Source organism: Megascapheus bottae, chromosome 10, assembly GCF_031878675.1.
Source record: "Megascapheus bottae isolate mThoBot1 chromosome 10, mThoBot2.hap1, whole genome shotgun sequence".
Taxonomy (NCBI): Eukaryota; Metazoa; Chordata; class Mammalia; order Rodentia; family Geomyidae; genus Megascapheus; species Megascapheus bottae.
The window spans coordinates 36558785-36577561 of NC_143518.1; the positions used below are offsets into that span (position 1 = coordinate 36558785).

The 18777-nt window shown below is 40.5% G+C and overlaps 2 protein-coding genes across 2 annotated transcripts; both read right to left on the reverse strand.

The window, feature by feature from the left end:
* Positions 1-1191: 1191 nt before the first annotated feature.
* Positions 1192-3565, reverse strand: LOC150058073 (T-cell surface glycoprotein CD1c-like). The gene is made up of 5 exons (XM_090339842.1): positions 3505-3565; positions 2933-3199; positions 2320-2598; positions 1811-2089; positions 1192-1286 (listed from the first exon to the last, which is right to left on the reverse strand). Exons 1-5 carry the CDS (start codon positions 3563-3565, stop codon positions 1192-1194), a joined length of 981 nt encoding a protein of 326 aa, XP_090195968.1.
* A 12796-nt stretch (positions 3566-16361) lies between these two features.
* Positions 16362-18735, reverse strand: LOC150058074 (T-cell surface glycoprotein CD1c-like). The gene is made up of 5 exons (XM_090339843.1): positions 18675-18735; positions 18103-18369; positions 17490-17768; positions 16981-17259; positions 16362-16456 (listed from the first exon to the last, which is right to left on the reverse strand). Exons 1-5 carry the CDS (start codon positions 18733-18735, stop codon positions 16362-16364), a joined length of 981 nt encoding a protein of 326 aa, XP_090195969.1.
* Between the last annotated feature and the right edge of the window lie 42 nt (positions 18736-18777).

Here is an 18777-nt window from a genome sequence, read left to right on the forward strand (position 1 = left end):
TGTACTTTTTTTAGTGTTCTGTTTAATTTTCACTAAGAACTACTATATACAAGAAAGGCACTTTGCAATATGCTCTATACCCCAGGAACTTAAAAATAAAAAGGGAAAGAAGGGCTCAAGTAACTGCACTGCAAGCAGGAAATGACACATGCAGCAAACCATAGTAGAAGACGTCTATGGTTTCCCCCTGAAGAGGTCATGGGAGATCTCTAAAAGAAACATGAAAACTGGGCTTTATCGTTAGTCCACTATTGAAATGGAAGAGCCATTCCATACAGGCATCCAGAAATCAAATTGGCCAATACCAATGAGATGATTCTCAGACAAAAAGAGAAACTATTGAAATGCACGGTAGGAAGGATGGCATTCCTGGGTTGTCCTTGTATCCTGGACTGCTGGCTTCCCATTACACTGCAGGAAGCTCGGTGAGGCTTCTCATGGAATATCTCCATAGGACCTGTGACAAGACACAAGTGAGAGAAACCTGGGTCAAAAGGGTGGGAGGAGGGAAATGGGGCCAAAAACATGAGAAGGGTCATCAGTGTACGAGAAGTAATACACATACGGCCTGAATTATGTAACTGTAACCCCCTATACATTATTCTGACAATTAAAAACAAAAAAAGAAACCTGGGACAGCGGGAAGGGATGACTGCAGATAAGGTGTTGTCAGGCAAGAAAAGCTAAGCAACGTTGAGAATATACAAGTACAGAATAAGAAACTGAAAACATGACCCCTCCTTCATTTTTGACCTTAGAAGCTGTCCTTATCCTAAGTTGACCCATTGTATGGCTCTATTTCTAATGCTCTTCTTTTGTTACCTGATGGTCATTTCCAATTTTATTGTCATTGGTTAACTTCATGATCGTGATGCTTAAGAAGGAAATGCAATAACATTGTTTAGAAAATGCAATTACTATTTTGTTCGTGAAAAAGAAGAAAGAAAGACATTGGCTATGGGCGTGAGTCTTAGTGGTGGCAGAGCACTTGCCTAGCGTGCATGAAGCCCTGGGTTCCATTGCTCACTACCACATAAACAGAAAAAAGCGAGGCTTTGTGTCTCAAGTGGTGGTAGAGTGCTAGCCTTGAGCAAAAGAAGCTCAGGGACAGTGCCCAGGCCCTACATCCAAGACCCAGGACTGGCAAAAAAGAGAGAGAAAGAAACTGAAAACATAAGAAAACACAGGAACTCACCAACGCTTCTTAAACCATAACACCGGGACTACCAAAAGGATCAAGGTGACCACCACTGCCAAGAGGATCAAGGTCATGGAAACACTGTGGCCTGTGGATTTTGAGGACATCCATACGAATCATCTATGAAATCCCTGATGATTCTTCTCCATCCCTTGACTACCTGACTTCACATGTGTATTGGGATCAGCCACAGATATCAATCGATTGCTATAGGTACCTATGGAATTTTTTTGTGTATATGTGCCGGTTCTTTCCCTGGCATTTTCAGAGCAGGGGTGTTATCTGGACATTTGAGGGTGATTTATTAGAGAAAAAACCCTCACAGATTCACCTGCCCAAGCTGAGTTTAAACAACATTCTCTGATCTCAGCATCCCATTTAGTTGTAAGCATACCAGCACCCAACTCAACTAAGGATTTCTTAACTTTCCCTCCAAATTCCTTGGATCCTATGTTATTCGTGCCCTAATCCTTCAGTGCATGAATTATTCATCCATTCCTGCATGCATTTCTTCCTGGCATCCCTCTTCTGCATCTGACATAACCAAACGTTCCCTTGCCACTACATAAACTCTCAAGGAAAACCACTCACACTCCCAACCTCGAACCTTACCCCAGTAGAGGATGAGGTCCTGGTCTCCTAGACTGACGTGCTTCACTCGACAAGACAGTCCAGCAGCGTCCTCAGCCTCCACCTCCAGTAGGACACGAACATACCAAGTCCCATCAGCATTGGGAAGAACGGCACCGCGTTTGCTGTCCACCTGCTCTTGCTCACCTCTCATCCACATCACCCAAATGGGCATGGGGTAGAAACCAGAGACATGGCAAACCAACACTAGTCTGCCAGACCCAAGGAGAGAGTAGCTTGACAGCCAGGCCTCTGGCCTCACTGTAGAGAACACAAGAGGGAGGCAGATGAGGACACATATGAACCTAACACAACACGGTGTCCATACTCAGATATCCATCTAATATGCACAGAAGCGTCCTATCACCACTGAAGACCTCTCACCCAGCAACCCCTCTCCCTCTTGTCCTCTTCTGTGTCCAGAGTTCAACCAGGGGCATAGGAAGGGAAAGACATGCAGAGAACATCATAGAGGGAAGGGCTGAACTGACCTTGTCTCTGTAGATACATCTTTCCAGCATCCAGGAGACCCAAGACAAACCGGGGACAGGCTTTGTTCAAGAGGCTCTCCACTGTTTCCTTGATGCCTTCATACTGATTGAGGAGAACACACACCTTCTGAGCTTGAGTCCCACCTTCTGGACATGGCACCCAGGTTGTGTTTTGGAAATTCAGGAAATCTGATCCTTCCAGAGCTGCCTGAAAGAAGCCTTTGAAGTTCTTTCCAGAAGACAGCTCACAGCCAATTGTCACTTGTAATTCAAAGGGATCTTGGGAAATGGCAAATGAGATAAGAGTTCAAATAAGCAAATATGAACGCAAGAATAGAATCCAAGACACATGTCTGGAAATAGAGTGTGGAAAGAAGGGTCTTACATAGGAGAATGAGCCAAAGATGATATCATCAGAAACAAGGGAGAAAAAAACTTGCTGAAGAAACAAAAGGTAGGTAATTTTGACCATATGTTCAGGATACATTTCAAGAGAGCTATGCATCGAGACTTTTATAGTAAGATAGGGTAATCATAAATACCATAAAAAGGAGAGAACATAATTAGCAATTACAAGACCCTTGGAAAAATTCTTTGAATTAGTTCAACTTACATTTAAACCCCAACTCTTTGGCATAGGTGTGAATCTCCTGTGTTATCCCAATTATATACACACGAAAAAGCAGCTCCATGTCTGTCAACTCCTCCTTGCTGAAGTTTCCCTTGGACCAAGTGTACAAGAAAATGATTGTTCCTGATTCGCTGTCCCAGCCATGAGTCTGTAATTCATCCAGCCAACCGGAGCCCTGGGTTTGTGCCCAAGATTTATTGGCATAGTATGAGATCTGGATGAGACGAAAGGAGGTGTTTTCATGGATGCCTATGGCTGAATGAAGGTCAAGTGGCATAGTGAAAAGGTAAGCAAAAGAGAGAAGATAGAAAATGAATCAGTTAGTATAGAAAGAAGCATAATAAACAGTTTGTCAATATTTTATTATTCAGAGCCCCAGGTGCTCTAGCACCATCCTCAAATACAATCAACTAGGCTTCAAGACAGAGATGCAGATGTTAAGCATCTTAGAATTCATAGTGGAGCACGAAAATGTGAAGCATAGTGAAGCATGGAAAGCCTGTTAAAGTCCACCCCAATCCACCCTCCTGGGGAACTGTCAGAGATGTCCTTACCTTCTGCACAGATGCTGCCTGGAAGAAGAACAGCCAGCAGTGAAAGCTGAAGAAACAGCATAGCCTGCACAGATGTGTCTCTTTGTCTAAAAAAGCTGGTCTTTGATGTTTGTGAGCAGCTAAGCTACCCTTCCTCAACAATCCTCTCCCACAAATTGTTTTCCCATAGCAATTAACACAAGAAAACCTCTATATTTTCTCAAACTCACCTTCCTATTCAATCTCTCATTTCCCCTCTAATCTGAACTCAAACCATTCCTCCTCTCTGATGTCCAGCCACTCTTCTTTTCAATCAGTTCTGCCCTCATATACCTCTCTTCCTCAGCTGCTCTTAAACAAACTGGAAGGTGACATTGAAAGGTCACATCATGTAGCTGTAAAATTAAAAAGGGGAAGCTGTATGGATGCCCCATTTCTATACACAACTATACCTCCACACTCAACCATGTCATTTTTTTTTAATTTTTGGTCAGTCATGGGGCTTGAACTCTTGCCCTGGGCCCTGTTCCTCAGCTCTTCAGCATAAGGCTAGCACTCTACCACTTAAGCCACAGCACCACTTCTGATTTTTCTGTTGGTTTAATTGGTGACAAGAGTTTCATGGATTTTCAAGCCCAGACTGGCATTAAAGTGCTTTTCTCAGATCTCAGTCTCCTAAATATCTAGGATTAAGGACATGAGCCACTACTGCCTGCTTGTCAACCATGTCTCTTATCCTAATCAATTCAATCTTCCTTCCCAATTCCTGCTGTCCTGAAGCTTATCTCTGCCCTTTTCATACTTTCTCTTTTCTCATTTCTTGAGACTCCCTGGTTCCTTTGTACATCGTGGTCTCATGTCTCCTGTGACTGCTCTAGGCACCACCACTGACTTAGTGATAAGATCGCACCCATTCTCAAAACACAAGACTGTAAAATATAAATAAGCCCTTCTATTGCATCTCATTCATATATCTAATCATCAAATTACCTATCAATACCCAAGTATCTTGCCCGGCATGTGAGCTTATGGAGATAATCTCATCTATCACAGTGCTTCCAAATGTAGAGGGATGTTCAGGACTAAAATGAACTCTGGGGATTAGCATTTCCATGTGTGGAATCCCAGCTACACACCTGGGGGGCTTTTGAAAATATTCTTTTGAGCAACATTCTGGCTGCCCAGGAATATATTTTGAGCCCGTGATTAACATCCTACTGGTGCCCTATGCTTGTGTGATCACAGAGGACAAAAGGTAACATCAAAGTGAAAACCATTATCTATGTTCAAGTTAATGAAAATACAGTTTCCAGCTGGGACACAGTGGCTCAAGCCTGCAAACCTAGCCACTTAAGAGGCTGACAACTGAGGATCGAAGTTCAAAGCCAGCCTGAGCAAGCGAGTCTGGGGCTCTTCTCTCCCATTAACAACAAAACACTGAGAGTGGCTCAGGTGGTAGAGCACTGTTCTTGAGCAATGAAAAGCTAAGAGATAGCAGGCCCTAAGTTGAAACTTCAGAACCAGCACCAAATATACATGATCCTAAAAAGGCAACGTTCGTCTATAATTGAATTTACATAGATAAATTATGAGATCTACTGTGTGGTTAGTGAGTAATTCTGTTACTGTCAACATTTCGTCTCAGCACAATATAATATAACATTTTTAGAGCCAGACAATACATTTACTGTTGTACTGTCCCTAAATTAACACGCACAAAGGTAAAGGAGCAATTCTTTATTTTTTTAAATAGAAAATGTATTCATTTTTTTTGTCTTGCTGTGGTGCTTGCACTCGGGACATGGGAGCTGTCCCTGAACTCTTCAGCTCAAGGCTAACAATCTATCTACCCTTGAGCCATAGCACCACTTCCGGTTTGCTGGTGGTTCATTGAAGGTAAGACTCTCATGGACTTTTGTTGGTGGGTTGGCTTTGAGCTGCGATCTCAGGTCTCAGCTTCCTGAGTAGCTAGGATTACCGGCGTGAGCCACTGGCACCTGTCTTAACTTTCATTTGTGTATGCTTTTATTTACTGCATATATCCAATGGGCAACATATGCCCCTCTGACACTCACATTTGTCTGTGTTAACAGTGAGGCCAGATGGCCTCTCAATGAGCTTTCCCTCCTATGCCACAGTGTCCAGGAACTACCAGTATTGTTCACATTGTGACACCATGGAAACCCTCTCCAAATCCATCACCAGCCTACAATTCTTTGTCTTCACTGGCAGAAATCTCACTTTGGAGTTTGAGAAATCAGTAGAAAAAGATAGAAAGCCAGACAATTGTCACAGGATGTGTTGTGTACAGGATGTATTGCAGATCTCTCTCACTCTCTCTCTCCCTCCCTCATGCCCTCTTTTTCTCTACTTTCTCACTCATGTTTCAGTGGTTTACTCTGAGACACACTCCTATCTTTACCATCTGGCACACTTGCTAAAAGTGCAACTTCCCAACTCTGGATTTGAAACTCCAGAAATATGAGCTAAATAAGCATTTACTCTCTCTAAGATAAACTTATGAGCTATTTCATTATAATAATGTAAAAGTGAAAACAGAAAAATTCACACTGGAAGTTGGGCAAGCAACCTGTCTAAAAATGTAGAAGAATTGGTGGAGTGTAAACTCGTTCAACCACTATGGAAAGCAGTATGGCAGTTCCTCAAAAGACTAAACAGAGCTCCCCTATGACCCAGCAATTCCATTCCTTGGATTTTACCCAATTGTCCAGAAACAAGGACATACTAAACCCACTAGCACAACGATGTTCATTGCAGCACTATTTACCATAGCAAAGATATGGAACCAACTCAGATGCTCCTCAGTAGATGACTGGATCAAGAAGATGTGGTATTTATCCACAAAGGAATTCCATGCTGTCATCAGAAAGAATGACATTGGCCCATTTGTAAGGAAATGGAAAGACTTGGAAAACATCATATTAAGAGAAATAAGCCAGACCCAGAGGAACATAGGCTCAATGGTTTCCCTCATTTGTAATTATTAGGACTCTCCTAGCACAGGATTACAATAGCTCAAAGCCCAGATACATAAGGTCATATAGGATGAGGCTAAATAAAAGGACTTACAGGATATGGAAATAAGAGCTATATAATATGTGATTGTTGTTCTTAATGTATTGTTATTCTCATCTCTTTTGTTGTCCCTTGGTTATTCTCATATTGCTACAGTATCTTGCCTTGTAATCTGGTATGTTGTATATATGTTTATTTGTTTATTTGAAATAGGAAAGGAAAGGGGGAAAACAAAATGGGGGGTGTAGTGGGAGGAAAATTGGGACAAAAATATAAGAAGGGGTGTCAGGGGGTGTGAAGTAATTCTCTTTCTATATGGCGAATATAACTGTAACCCCTCTATTAATTACAATACAAATATATGAAAAAATCAGAAAAAATGTAGAAGAGTAGTTGGAAGGAATAGAGTAGAAGAGTCATGATAAGCAAAGTGCAGAAAATCAAGCATATTGAAAATGGGAAGTGACTCAAAGACCAAAATGTTTAACAAAATGAATACTGGGAAGTGGAACTCTGTTTGTGAGGAGGGAAGTAAAAGGGGATTACAGGATTGGAGGAGGAGGTTAAGCAAATGAAGTCATTATATTCAATGTACATTATGTAGGAGTTGAAGTATATTACTTGAATGTAGGGATGATCAGGGAATTATAGGAGAGAATGAAAGCAGTGACATTGACAGAGATGTTTTATACTCATAACCTGACTTATGGAGCTGTAAACTCTTTGTACAACTAATTAATGGTAAGTTTTTGAAGGCCAGAGTATCTGTAGGAATATGGACAAGTAAAGACCTTGCTGACAGAATTTAGATAGAAATGAAGGCTCATTTGGGAACTGGATTACATAGTGGCAAGGAATTTATCTATATTTGTCCACACCCTGATACTTACAAGAAAGCTGAACTCAAATATGATGAACTAGTTTGTTTAACAGAGCAACTTTCAAAGCCACAAAATATTCAGACTATTGAGTTTTTGCCTTGTTGATCTGTCCATAGGTGAGAGTGATGTGTTAAAGTCACCGACAATCACTGTATTTCGATCTATGTATGGTTTCAGTGTAAGTAAAGTTTGCTTGATGAAGTTTGGAGCTCCGGGATTGTGTGTGTAAATATTTAGGATCATTATGTCTTCCTGGAGGAAAGATCCCTTTAGTAGTATGTAGTAACCTTCTTTGTCTTTTCTTACTAATTTTAGTTTGAAGTCTATTTTATCTGATATGAGGATGGCATCTCCAGCCTGTTTATGGGGGCCTTTAGCTTGATAGAGTTTATTCCAACCTCTCACTTTCAAAAGATGATTGTTTTTTTGGGTAAGATGTGTCTCTTGAAGACAGCAGAACGATGGCTCTTGCTTTTTGATCCAACTAGATAGCCTATGCCGTTTAATTGGAGAGTTAAGTCCATTGATATTGAGAGTTAGGATTGAGAGATATTTATTAGTTCCTACCATTTTTAAAAGCTTTTATTAGGGCCTGTGTCTTGACAGTTCTTGTGGCCCTTAGATGGTATGCTGTTTAGGTGCCATTTCTTTCCCTATATTGCATTTATTTTGGTTTTCTGTGTATAGAACATCTTTGAGAATTCTCTGTAGTGTTGGTTTTGTTGCGACATATTGTTGCAGCTTTTCCCTGGAATGGAATGTTTTTATTGTTCCCTCAGTTATGAATGAGAGCTTAGCTGGGTACAGTATTCTTGGTTGGTAGTTATTTGACTTAAGGGCATGACATATATGCTTCCAGTCACTTCTTGCTTGCATGGTCTCTGCTGAGAAATCTGGGGTTATTCTGATTGGTTTGCCTTTGTGGGTGACTGATCCCTTTTCCCTGGCTGCCTTTAGGATCCTTTCTTTGGTGTCTATTGATCCAGTTCAGATTACGATGTGGCGGTGGGATGTTCTTTTCTGGTCAGGTCTGTTTGGGGTTCTAAAGGCTTCTTGTATCTGGATGGGCCTGCCCTTCTGGATATTTGGGAAATTCTCTGAGATGATTCCCTGAAGTATATTTCCAATACCATTGATCTCTTTCTCCACGCCCTCCTCAATACCAATTAGCCTTAAATTAGGCTTCCTAATTATATCTTGGACCTCCTGAAGTGCTCTCTCATTTTTCCTAGATTTGGATTGACTCATTTTCTGTTCTTTCTCTATAATAACTAAATTATCTTCAGCCCCAGAAATTCTCTCCTCTGCATTGTCTAACCTGCTATCAAAGCTATCTACTTTATTTTTCATCTCCCTTGTTTCTAATTGCTCATTTTTGATGCATTGCATCTCTTCTTTCAGATCATGTATGGATTTCTTTAGCTCCTTGATTTCCATTTGAGTGGTTAGCTCAGTAGCTTTATTTTCTTTGAACATTTGCTGGAGTTCGGTCACCTTTTTATTTGTGGATTCTATGAATTCATCCATCTTTCTTTGAAAAACCTTTATTATGGCCTCCTTTATGGCTTCTTCTTTTTCACTTATCACCTTGGTTATGGTTTCCTCTTGTTCAGCTATGGCTTCCTCCATTATCTCTTTCTTTATATTTTCACATTTTTCATTAATGATGTTTAACAATTGCATTTGTATAGCACTTGAAAGACTCTCCTCTAGGTTTGCCAGTGACTGTTCCATTGTCTGTTTACATTGGGTGGGGGATGTTGTTTGTTGATTTGACATTTTTCTTGAGTTTCTTGTTCTGCCCATTTGAAAATGGGAGCAAGATTAACACTAAACACTATTCTAGTTTTTCAGATATAACCAACCTAGACCTCTGTAGCTGGCAGACACTAGATGTTCACAAGTTTTGATTGGTATTACCACTCTAATACATCCACTGATAAGCGATTTATACCCAAAACAATAAGCCTCTCAATCCAATCTCTATTGTCTTCAAGTCCCTCTGAGCCTAGAGAATAATTAAACACCTAGATATACAGTATTGCTCAACAGCAATCAAGTGTAGATCCATGCAGTATAAGGGTTGAAAGACGAACAGAGGTCAAGAGATAGAAAAATAGAATTAGAGAGGTCAGGGGAGGTACAAGAGGATTAACGTAGGAGTGTAAGAATATTGTAGTAATGAAGAAAAGGTATAGCGTAAGGATAACTGACCTAAGTTGGTAAGTAGGTAGCGTATTTGAGTACAAAGTTTGGAAAGTATTAGAATAAAACTTATGTGTTGCTGCACAACTAGCTCTTAGCCCAACCAGGGGCCTCACATTGGACCATGGGATGGGTCTGCGAGCTTCCGTTTGAGCGCGGTTGGCAGACGTTTTCCTGTGCTGCTTCCAGGGGCAGCCCCAAGCCAAGGGTCTGGGGATTGAGAGTTTCCAGGGGCTCTCAGCAGGACCAGCAGGAGACCCCTCTGTTCCCAGGGGCGGGGCCCAGCTGAGGACATGGGCTCCAAGGGCGGAGCCGCGCCTTTTTGATTCTCAGAAGGGGAGCTTGGCTGCTGGTCGGCCCTTCAGATGCTGCTGTGTTTCCACTGCTTTGTCAGAGTCTGCAGAGAAACCTTACAACTGAACAACTATATAGACCAACTAGATCTAACAGACATCTGCAGAATATTCCACCCAGAAACAACACAATATACGTTTTTCTCAGCAGCACATGGAACATTTTCCAAAATAGATCACATCTTAGGCCATAAAACAAACCTGGTCAGATTCAGAAACACTGAAATTATTCCATGCACACTCTCAGACCACAAAGGCATCAAATTGGAACTGAACACACATCTCCACCAACGAAAACCCTGTAACTCATGGAGACTGAACAACACATTGTTGAATCACCAATGGGTCATCGAAGAGATCAGAACAGAAATCCAACAGTTTATGAAATTTAACAGTAAAGAGCACACAAAATACCAACTCCTTTGGGACACAGCAAAGGCAATACTCAGAGGAAATTTTTAGGGCTGAGTGCCTACAACAACAAGTTGGAAAAATTGCAAACCAACAAGTTGGAAAAATTGCAAACCAACAAGTTAATGTCTCACCTTAAGCTCCTGGAAAAAGAGCAACAAACCAACCCTAATCCCAGTAGAAGAAAGCAAATAATTAAAATCAAAGCAGAATTAAATGATTTAGAATCCAAAAAAACTATAGAAAGAATCAACAAAACAAGGAGTTGGTTCTTTGAAAGAATTAACAAAATTGACAAGCCCTTAGCAAATCTTACCAAAAAAAAGAAGAGAGCATATCGAAATAAACAAAATCGCAGACGAAAATGGTAATATCACGACAGAAACTACCAAGATCCAGAATATGATGAGGCAATACTTCTCAAACCTTTACGCCAACAAATTTGAGAATCTAGATGAAATGGATGAATTCCTAGCCAATATTAACATACCCACACTGAACCAAGAAGAACTAAGCCAACTCAACAGGCCTATTTCAAGCTCTGAAATAGAAATGGCAATTAGAGAACTTCCACCTAAGAAAAGCCCAGGGCCAGATGGATTCACAGCTGAATTCTATAAGGTCTTCAAAGCAGAGCTCACACCAATACTCCTCAAGCTCTTCAATGAAATTGAAAATGAAGGTTCTTTACCAAACTCATTCTATGAAACCAGTATAACCCTCATCCCCAAACCAGACAGAGATTCATCAAAGAAAGAGAACTATAGACGTATATCTTTGATGAACATCGATGCAAAACTTCTCAACAAAATACTGCCAACCGTCTACAACAACTCATCAAAAAAATTATACACTATGATCAAACTGGATTCATCACAGGGAGGCAAAGCTGGTTCAACATACGCAAATCAATTAATATAATTCAACACATCAACAGGAGCAAGGACAAAAATCACATGATTGTCTCAATAGACGCGGAAAAGGCATTTGACAAGATCCAACACCCCTTTATGTTAAAAGCTCTGGAGAAACTAGGAATCCAGGGAACATGCCTCAATGTAATAAAGGCTGTGTATGAGAAACCCACTGCTAGTATTACACTTAATGGTGAAAATCTAAAGCCATTCCCTCTAAAATCAGGAACGAGACAAGGATGCCCACTCTCTCCACTACTCTTTCACATAGTACTAGAATTCCTAGCCAGTACAATAAGGCAAGAAGCAAGTATAGGGGATCCAAGTAGGGAAAGAGGAAATAAAACTATCCCTCTTTGCAGATGACATGATTCTGTATTTAAAGAATCCTATAGACTCTACTCCCAAGCTCCTTCAGCTGATTCAAAACTTTGGAAGAGTAGCAGGCTATAAAATCAACCCTCAAAAATCAACTGCCTTCCTTTACGCCAACAGTGAGAGGAACGAGGCAATAATCAGGAAAGAAACTCCTTTCACAATAGCCTCAAAGGAAATAAAGTACCTAGGAATTAGCTTAACTAAGAATGTAAAGGACCTTTTTGATGAAAGCTTTAAAACCCTAAAAAAGGAAATTAAAGCAGAACTAAGGAAATGGAAAAACCTCCCAAGTTCCAGGATTGGAAGAATCAACATTGTGAAAATGAAAATCTTGCCAAGGGCTATCTACAAATTCAACGCAATACCCATCAATATCCCAATGGCATTCATTAAAGAAATAGAAGAGGCAATTCAAAATTTCATATGGAATAATAAAAGACCCCATATAGCAAAAACACTTCTTACCAGAAAGAATAGCGCAGGAGGAATTACAATACCAAACTTTAGACTCTATTACAGAGCTATAATTCTCAAAACAGCTTGGTACTGGCACAAGAACAGGCCTGAAGATCAATGGAATAGAACTGAGGACCCACAAACTAAACCACAGACCTATGGCCACCTAATCTTTGACAAGGGAGCCAAAAAAATAGAATGGAAGAAAGACAGCCTCTTCAACAAATTGTGCTGGCAGAACTGGTTAAGCACCTGCAGAAAACTAAAGCTGGATCCTTCTTTGTCACCTTGCACTAGAATTAACTCCAAATGGATCAAAGACCTGGAGGTAAAAGCTGACACACTGAAAACTTTACAGGAAGGAATAGGAGATACACTAGGCCTCCTGGGCACAGGTCGAAACTTTCTTAATAAGGACCAAGAATCACAACAAATCAGAGAAAGGCTGGATAAGTGGGACTGCATTAAACTGAGGAGCTTTTGTATGGCAAAGGACATAGCTAGTAAATTAATTAGGAAGCCTACAGAGTGGGAGAAGATCTTCACCAACCAAACAACGGACAAAGGCCTCATATCTAAAATATATCAACAACACAAAAAATTGAATCACTCCAAAACTAATCTCCAAAGTAACAACCATCCCATTAAAAAATGGGCCAAAGACTTAAAGAGAGTCTTCTCTGAAGAAGAAACAAAAATGGCCTATAGACACATGAAGAAATGCTCAACATCTCTGGTCATAAAAGAAATGCAAATCAAAACAACTCTAAGATTCCACCTCACTCCAGTTAGAATGGCCAGGATCGGGAAAATGAATAATAACAGATGCTGGAGGGGATGTGGCCAGGAGGGATCACTACTACACTGTTGGTGGGAGTGCAAACTTGTTCAACCACTATGGAAAGCAGTGTGGCAGTGCCTCAAAAGGCTAAACATAGAACTTCCCTATGACCCAGCAATTCCACTACTTGGCATTTACCCAACCATCCAGAAACTAGGGCATACTAAATCCACTACCACAACAATGTTCATTGCAGCACTATTCACCATAGCAAAGATATGGAACCAACCTAGATGTCCCTCAGTTGATGAGTGGATCAACAAGTTGTGGTATTTGTACACAATGGAATTCTATGCTGCTGTCAGAAAGAATGACATCGCCCCATTTATTCGGAAATGGAAATACTTAGAAAAAAATCATATTAAGTGAAGTAAGCCACACTCAAAGGAACTCAGGCTCAATGGTTTCCCTCATTCGTCATAATCAGTAGAAACCTTGGGCTCTACTAGCAAAGATCTGCAATAAAGCAAAATCTTGATATATAAGGACATATAGTATGAAGCCAATTGAAAGGACCTCCAGGATATTGAAACAAAAGCCATATAACGAATAATTGTTGTCCTTAATGTACTATGTTGTCTCTCATCTCCTTTGCTGTCCCTTGGTTATCTCATATTGTTACAGTATCTCACTTTGTTATCTGATATATTGAATTTATTTGTATTTGGTTATTTGAAATTTGATAGGGAAGGGGGAAAACCAAGATGGGTGGGGGGTGTGGGGGGGAGGGTAATGGGTACCAAGACATGTGAAAGGGTATCAATGTATGTGAATTAATGCACCTTCTATCTGGCAAATATCATGTAACCCTTTCAATAATTACAATAAAAAATAAAATAAAAATAAAAACACTCTCTCATAAAAAAGTATATTCAGACTAGACTATAGTATAATTGATGGTTTCATTTAAATTTGTTGTGGAAATCAAGAAGAGAAACAAGAAAAGAAGAAAGATTTTTTTTAAATGTCATAGCCTGACCAATAAAAGGAGTGTATGTGAGGGGCAGCCAAGAGTGGTATAGTTGGTAGTGATCAGTGCCACTAAAAGTACTGATGGAAATATGAAGATAGAAGAAAAATATCCTGGGGACATCTCAAGAATATGCAAGGCCATCCCTCTTATCACCTCTGCAGCAGACATGTAGAAGTATAAATGTTTAACATTTTCTAAGGCAGAATCAATTCAACAGACTCCCAAGGGATTTGTTTCCCTGTATTCAGATGGAAAAGGATATCAAAGCTGATACAACAATTGTTTAAATGGCCTTTGCCCATGACAGGCCTTGACCTCATGTATGAGATGCTGGTTTGGCAAACATGAAGAATGAAAGAGTTGTGGAAGAATGGAGATTTTGCCAATATTTTGGAGGAAAGCCTGAAGTTGAGTCCCAATTCTATAAGGTCAATATCTTTAAACGCCTAGGTGTCAACCAAAAGATGAATGAATAAAGAAAATTGAATATGTGTATATGTGTATAATAAGGTATTATCCATCTGTAAATAAGAATAAAATCCTCTCATTTACCTCAAGATGATTAAAATTGGAGGACTCTTCTTAAGTAAAATAACACAGACACAGAAAAACAAGTATAGCATGCCTCATATATAGAAAGTACAAATAATGAGTAAATAAGTAAATAAATAACACAAAGGTAGAAGAGGGCTCAGTAGGGATTAAGAAAAGTGACAGGAAAGACAAGTAGGTAGGAAGGTAGTGGGAGAATTGGAAGATGTCAGATAAACATCACCAATTCTTGATGTACATGGAAATGTCAGAGTAACCACATAAATCCTTAGGATAAAAAACTATTTTAATGATATAAACAAGTCATTGCTAATATATTAGGCAAGTTTTATAACTTGTACAAAATATTTGCAAATGCAATTTACCAAACTGACACCAAAGGAAAACTCCAAAATACTCAATCTGTATAAAGTTTTATCACTTGTAAAAATATTGGCAAATGAAATTTTCCAAACTGACACCAAAAGAAAACTTTAATATACTCAATCTGTATAAAGTCAGATTTACTTTCTCTTTCTTCTTTTTTAGCACCATCCTTGGACTTCAGGGAGAGGGAATTAAAAGATACTTGAATTTCTCAGTTATTTCAGCATTCAAACAAAGAGAGTCATAATGTTTCAAATATCACAGTGTTAGGAAGGAATATAAGGAAAAATTTTATCAGTGTGAGTTAATCTAAGTTGAACATGGTACTTTTTTTAGTGTTCTGTTTAATTTTTCACTAAGAACTACTATATACAAGAAAGGCACTTTGCAATATGCTCTATACCCCAGGAACTTAAAAATAAAAAGGGAAAGAAGGGCTCAAGTAACTGCACTGCAAGCAGGAAATGACACATGCAGCAAACCATAGTAGAAGACGTCTATGGTTTCCCCTGAAGAGGTCATGGGAGATCTCTAAAAGAAACATGAAAACTGGGCTTTATCGTTAGTCCACTATTGAAATGGAAGAGCCATTCCATACAGGCATCCAGAAATCAAATTGGCCAATACCAATGAGTGATTCTCAGACAAAAAGAGAAACTATTGAAATGCACGGTAGGAAGGATGGCATTCCTGGGTTGTCCTTGTATCCTGGACTGCTGGCTTCCCATTACACTGCAGGAAGCTCGGTGAGGCTTCTCATGGAATATCTCCATAGGACCTGTGACAAGACACAAGTGAGAGAAACCTGGGTCAAAAGGGTGGGAGGAGGGAAATGGGGCCAAAAACATGAGAAGGGTCATCAGTGTACGAGAAGTAATACACATACGGCCTGAATTATGTAACTGTAACCCCCTATACATTATTCTGACAATTAAAAACAAAAAAAGAAACCTGGGACAGCGGGAAGGGATGACTGCAGATAAGGTGTTGTCAGGCAAGAAAAGCTAAGCAACATGGAGAATATACAAGTACAGAATAAGAAACTGAAAACATGACCCCTCCTTCATTTTTGACCTTAGAAGCTGTCCTTATCCTAAGTTGACCCATTGTATGGCTCTATTTCTAATGCTCTTCTTTTGTTACCTGATGGTCATTTCCAATTTTATTGTCATTGGTTAACTTCATGATCGTGATGCTTAAGAAGGAAATGCAATAACATTGTTTAGAAAATGCAATTACTATTTTGTTCGTGAAAAAGAAGAAAGAAAGACATTGGCTATGGGCGTGAGTCTTAGTGGTGGCAGAGCACTTGCCTAGCGTGCATGAAGCCCTGGGTTCCATTGCTCACTACCACATAAACAGAAAAAAGCGAGGCTTTGTGTCTCAAGTGGTGGTAGAGTGCTAGCCTTGAGCAAAAGAAGCTCAGGGACAGTGCCCAGGCCCTACATCCAAGACCCAGGACTGGCAAAAAAGAGAGAGAAAGAAACTGAAAACATAAGAAAACACAGGAACTCACCAACGCTTCTTAAACCATAACACCGGGACTACCAAAAGGATCAAGGTGACCACCACTGCCAAGAGGATCAAGGTCATGGAAACACTGTGGCCTGTGGATTTTGAGGACATCCATACGAATCATCTATGAAATCCCTGATGATTCTTCTCCATCCTTTGACTACCTGACTTCACATGTGTATTGGGATCAGCCACAGATATCAATCGATTGCTATAGGTACCTATGGAATTTTTTTGTGTATATGTGCCGGTTCTTTCCCTGGCATTTTCAGAGCAGGGGTGTTATCTGGACATTTGAGGGTGATTTATTAGAGAAAAAACCCTCACAGATTCACCTGCCCAAGCTGAGTTTAAACAACATTCTCTGATCTCAGCATCCCATTTAGTTGTAAGCATACCAGCACCCAACTCAACTAAGGATTTCTTAACTTTCCCTCCAAATTCCTTGGATCCTATGTTATTCGTGCCCTAATCCTTCAGTGCATGAATTATTCATCCATTCCTGCATGCATTTCTTCCTGGCATCCCTCTTCTGCATCTGACATAACCAAACGTTCCCTTGCCACTACATAAACTCTCAAGGAAAACCACTCACACTCCCAACCTCGAACCTTACCCCAGTAGAGGATGAGGTCCTGGTCTCCTAGACTGACGTGCTTCACTCGACAAGACAGTCCAGCAGCGTCCTCAGCCTCCACCTCCAGTAGGACACGAACATACCAAGTCCCATCAGCATTGGGAAGAACGGCACCGCGTTTGCTGTCCACCTGCTCTTGCTCACCTCTCATCCACATCACCCAAATGGGCATGGGGTAGAAACCAGAGACATGGCAAACCAACACTAGTCTGCCAGACCCAAGGAGAGAGTAGCTTGACAGCCAGGCCTCTGGCCTCACTGTAGAGAACACAAGAGGGAGGCAGATGAGGACACATATGAACCTAACACAACACGGTGTCCATACTCAGATATCCATCTAATATGCACAGAAGCGTCCTATCACCACTGAAGACCTCTCACCCAGCAACCCCTCTCCCTCTTGTCCTCTTCTGTGTCCAGAGTTCAACCAGGGGCATAGGAAGGGAAAGACATGCAGAGAACATCATAGAGGGAAGGGCTGAACTGACCTTGTCTCTGTAGATACATCTTTCCAGCATCCAGGAGACCCAAGACAAACCGGGGACAGGCTTTGTTCAAGAGGCTCTCCACTGTTTCCTTGATGCCTTCATACTGATTGAGGAGAACACACACCTTCTGAGCTTGAGTCCCACCTTCTGGACATGGCACCCAGGTTGTGTTTTGGAAATTCAGGAAATCTGATCCTTCCAGAGCTGCCTGAAAGAAGCCTTTGAAGTTCTTTCCAGAAGACAGCTCACAGCCAATTGTCACTTGTAATTCAAAGGGATCTTGGGAAATGGCAAATGAGATAAGAGTTCAAATAAGCAAATATGAACGCAAGAATAGAATCCAAGACACATGTCTGGAAATAGAGTGTGGAAAGAAGGGTCTTACATAGGAGAATGAGCCAAAGATGATATCATCAGAAACAAGGGAGAAAAAAACTTGCTGAAGAAACAAAAGGTAGGTAATTTTGACCATATGTTCAGGATACATTTCAAGAGAGCTATGCATCGAGACTTTTATAGTAAGATAGGGTAATCATAAATACCATAAAAAGGAGAGAACATAATTAGCAATTACAAGACCCTTGGAAAAATTCTTTGAATTAGTTCAACTTACATTTAAACCCCAACTCTTTGGCATAGGTGTGAATCTCCTGTGTTATCCCAATTATATACACACGAAAAAGCAGCTCCATGTCTGTCAACTCCTCCTTGCTGAAGTTTCCCTTGGACCAAGTGTACAAGAAAATGATTGTTCCTGATTCGCTGTCCCAGCCATGAGTCTGTAATTCATCCAGCCAACCGGAGCCCTGGGTTTGTGCCCAAGATTTATTGGCATAGTATGAGATCTGGATGAGACGAAAGGAGGTGTTTTCATGGATGCCTATGGCTGAATGAAGGTCAAGTGGCATAGTGAAAAGGTAAGCAAAAGAGAGAAGATAGAAAATGAATCAGTTAGTATAGAAAGAAGCATAATAAACAGTTTGTCAATATTTTATTATTCAGAGCCCCAGGTGCTCTAGCACCATCCTCAAATACAATCAACTAGGCTTCAAGACAGAGATGCAGATGTTAAGCATCTTAGAATTCATAGTGGAGCACGAAAATGTGAAGCATAGTGAAGCATGGAAAGCCTGTTAAAGTCCACCCCAATCCACCCTCCTGGGGAACTGTCAGAGATGTCCTTACCTTCTGCACAGATGCTGCCTGGAAGAAGAACAGCCAGCAGTGAAAGCTGAAGAAACAGCATAGCCTGCACAGATGTGTCTCTTTGTCTAAAAAACCTGGTCTT

Bases quoted from the DNA above. Each gene is read 5' to 3' on its own strand.
- LOC150058073 (XM_090339842.1), bottom strand. From the start codon at position 3,565: ATGCTGTTTCTTCAGCTTTCACTGCTGGCTGTTCTTCTTCCAGGCAGC. The intron at 3,200-3,504 runs GTAAGGACATCT...ATTCAGCCATAG, and splicing joins AGGCAGCATCTGTGCAGAAG to GCATCCATGAAAACACCTCC. The intron at 2,599-2,932 runs GTAAGTTGAACT...CCATTTCCCAAG, and splicing joins CAAAGAGTTGGGGTTTAAAT to ATCCCTTTGAATTACAAGTG.
- LOC150058074 (XM_090339843.1), bottom strand. From the start codon at position 18,735: ATGCTGTTTCTTCAGCTTTCACTGCTGGCTGTTCTTCTTCCAGGCAGC. The intron at 17,260-17,489 runs GTCAGTTCAGCC...TGTTCTCTACAG, and splicing joins GATGTATCTACAGAGACAAG to TGAGGCCAGAGGCCTGGCTG. The intron at 16,457-16,980 runs GTAAGGTTCGAG...CAAAATCCACAG, and splicing joins GGACCTCATCCTCTACTGGG to GCCACAGTGTTTCCATGACC.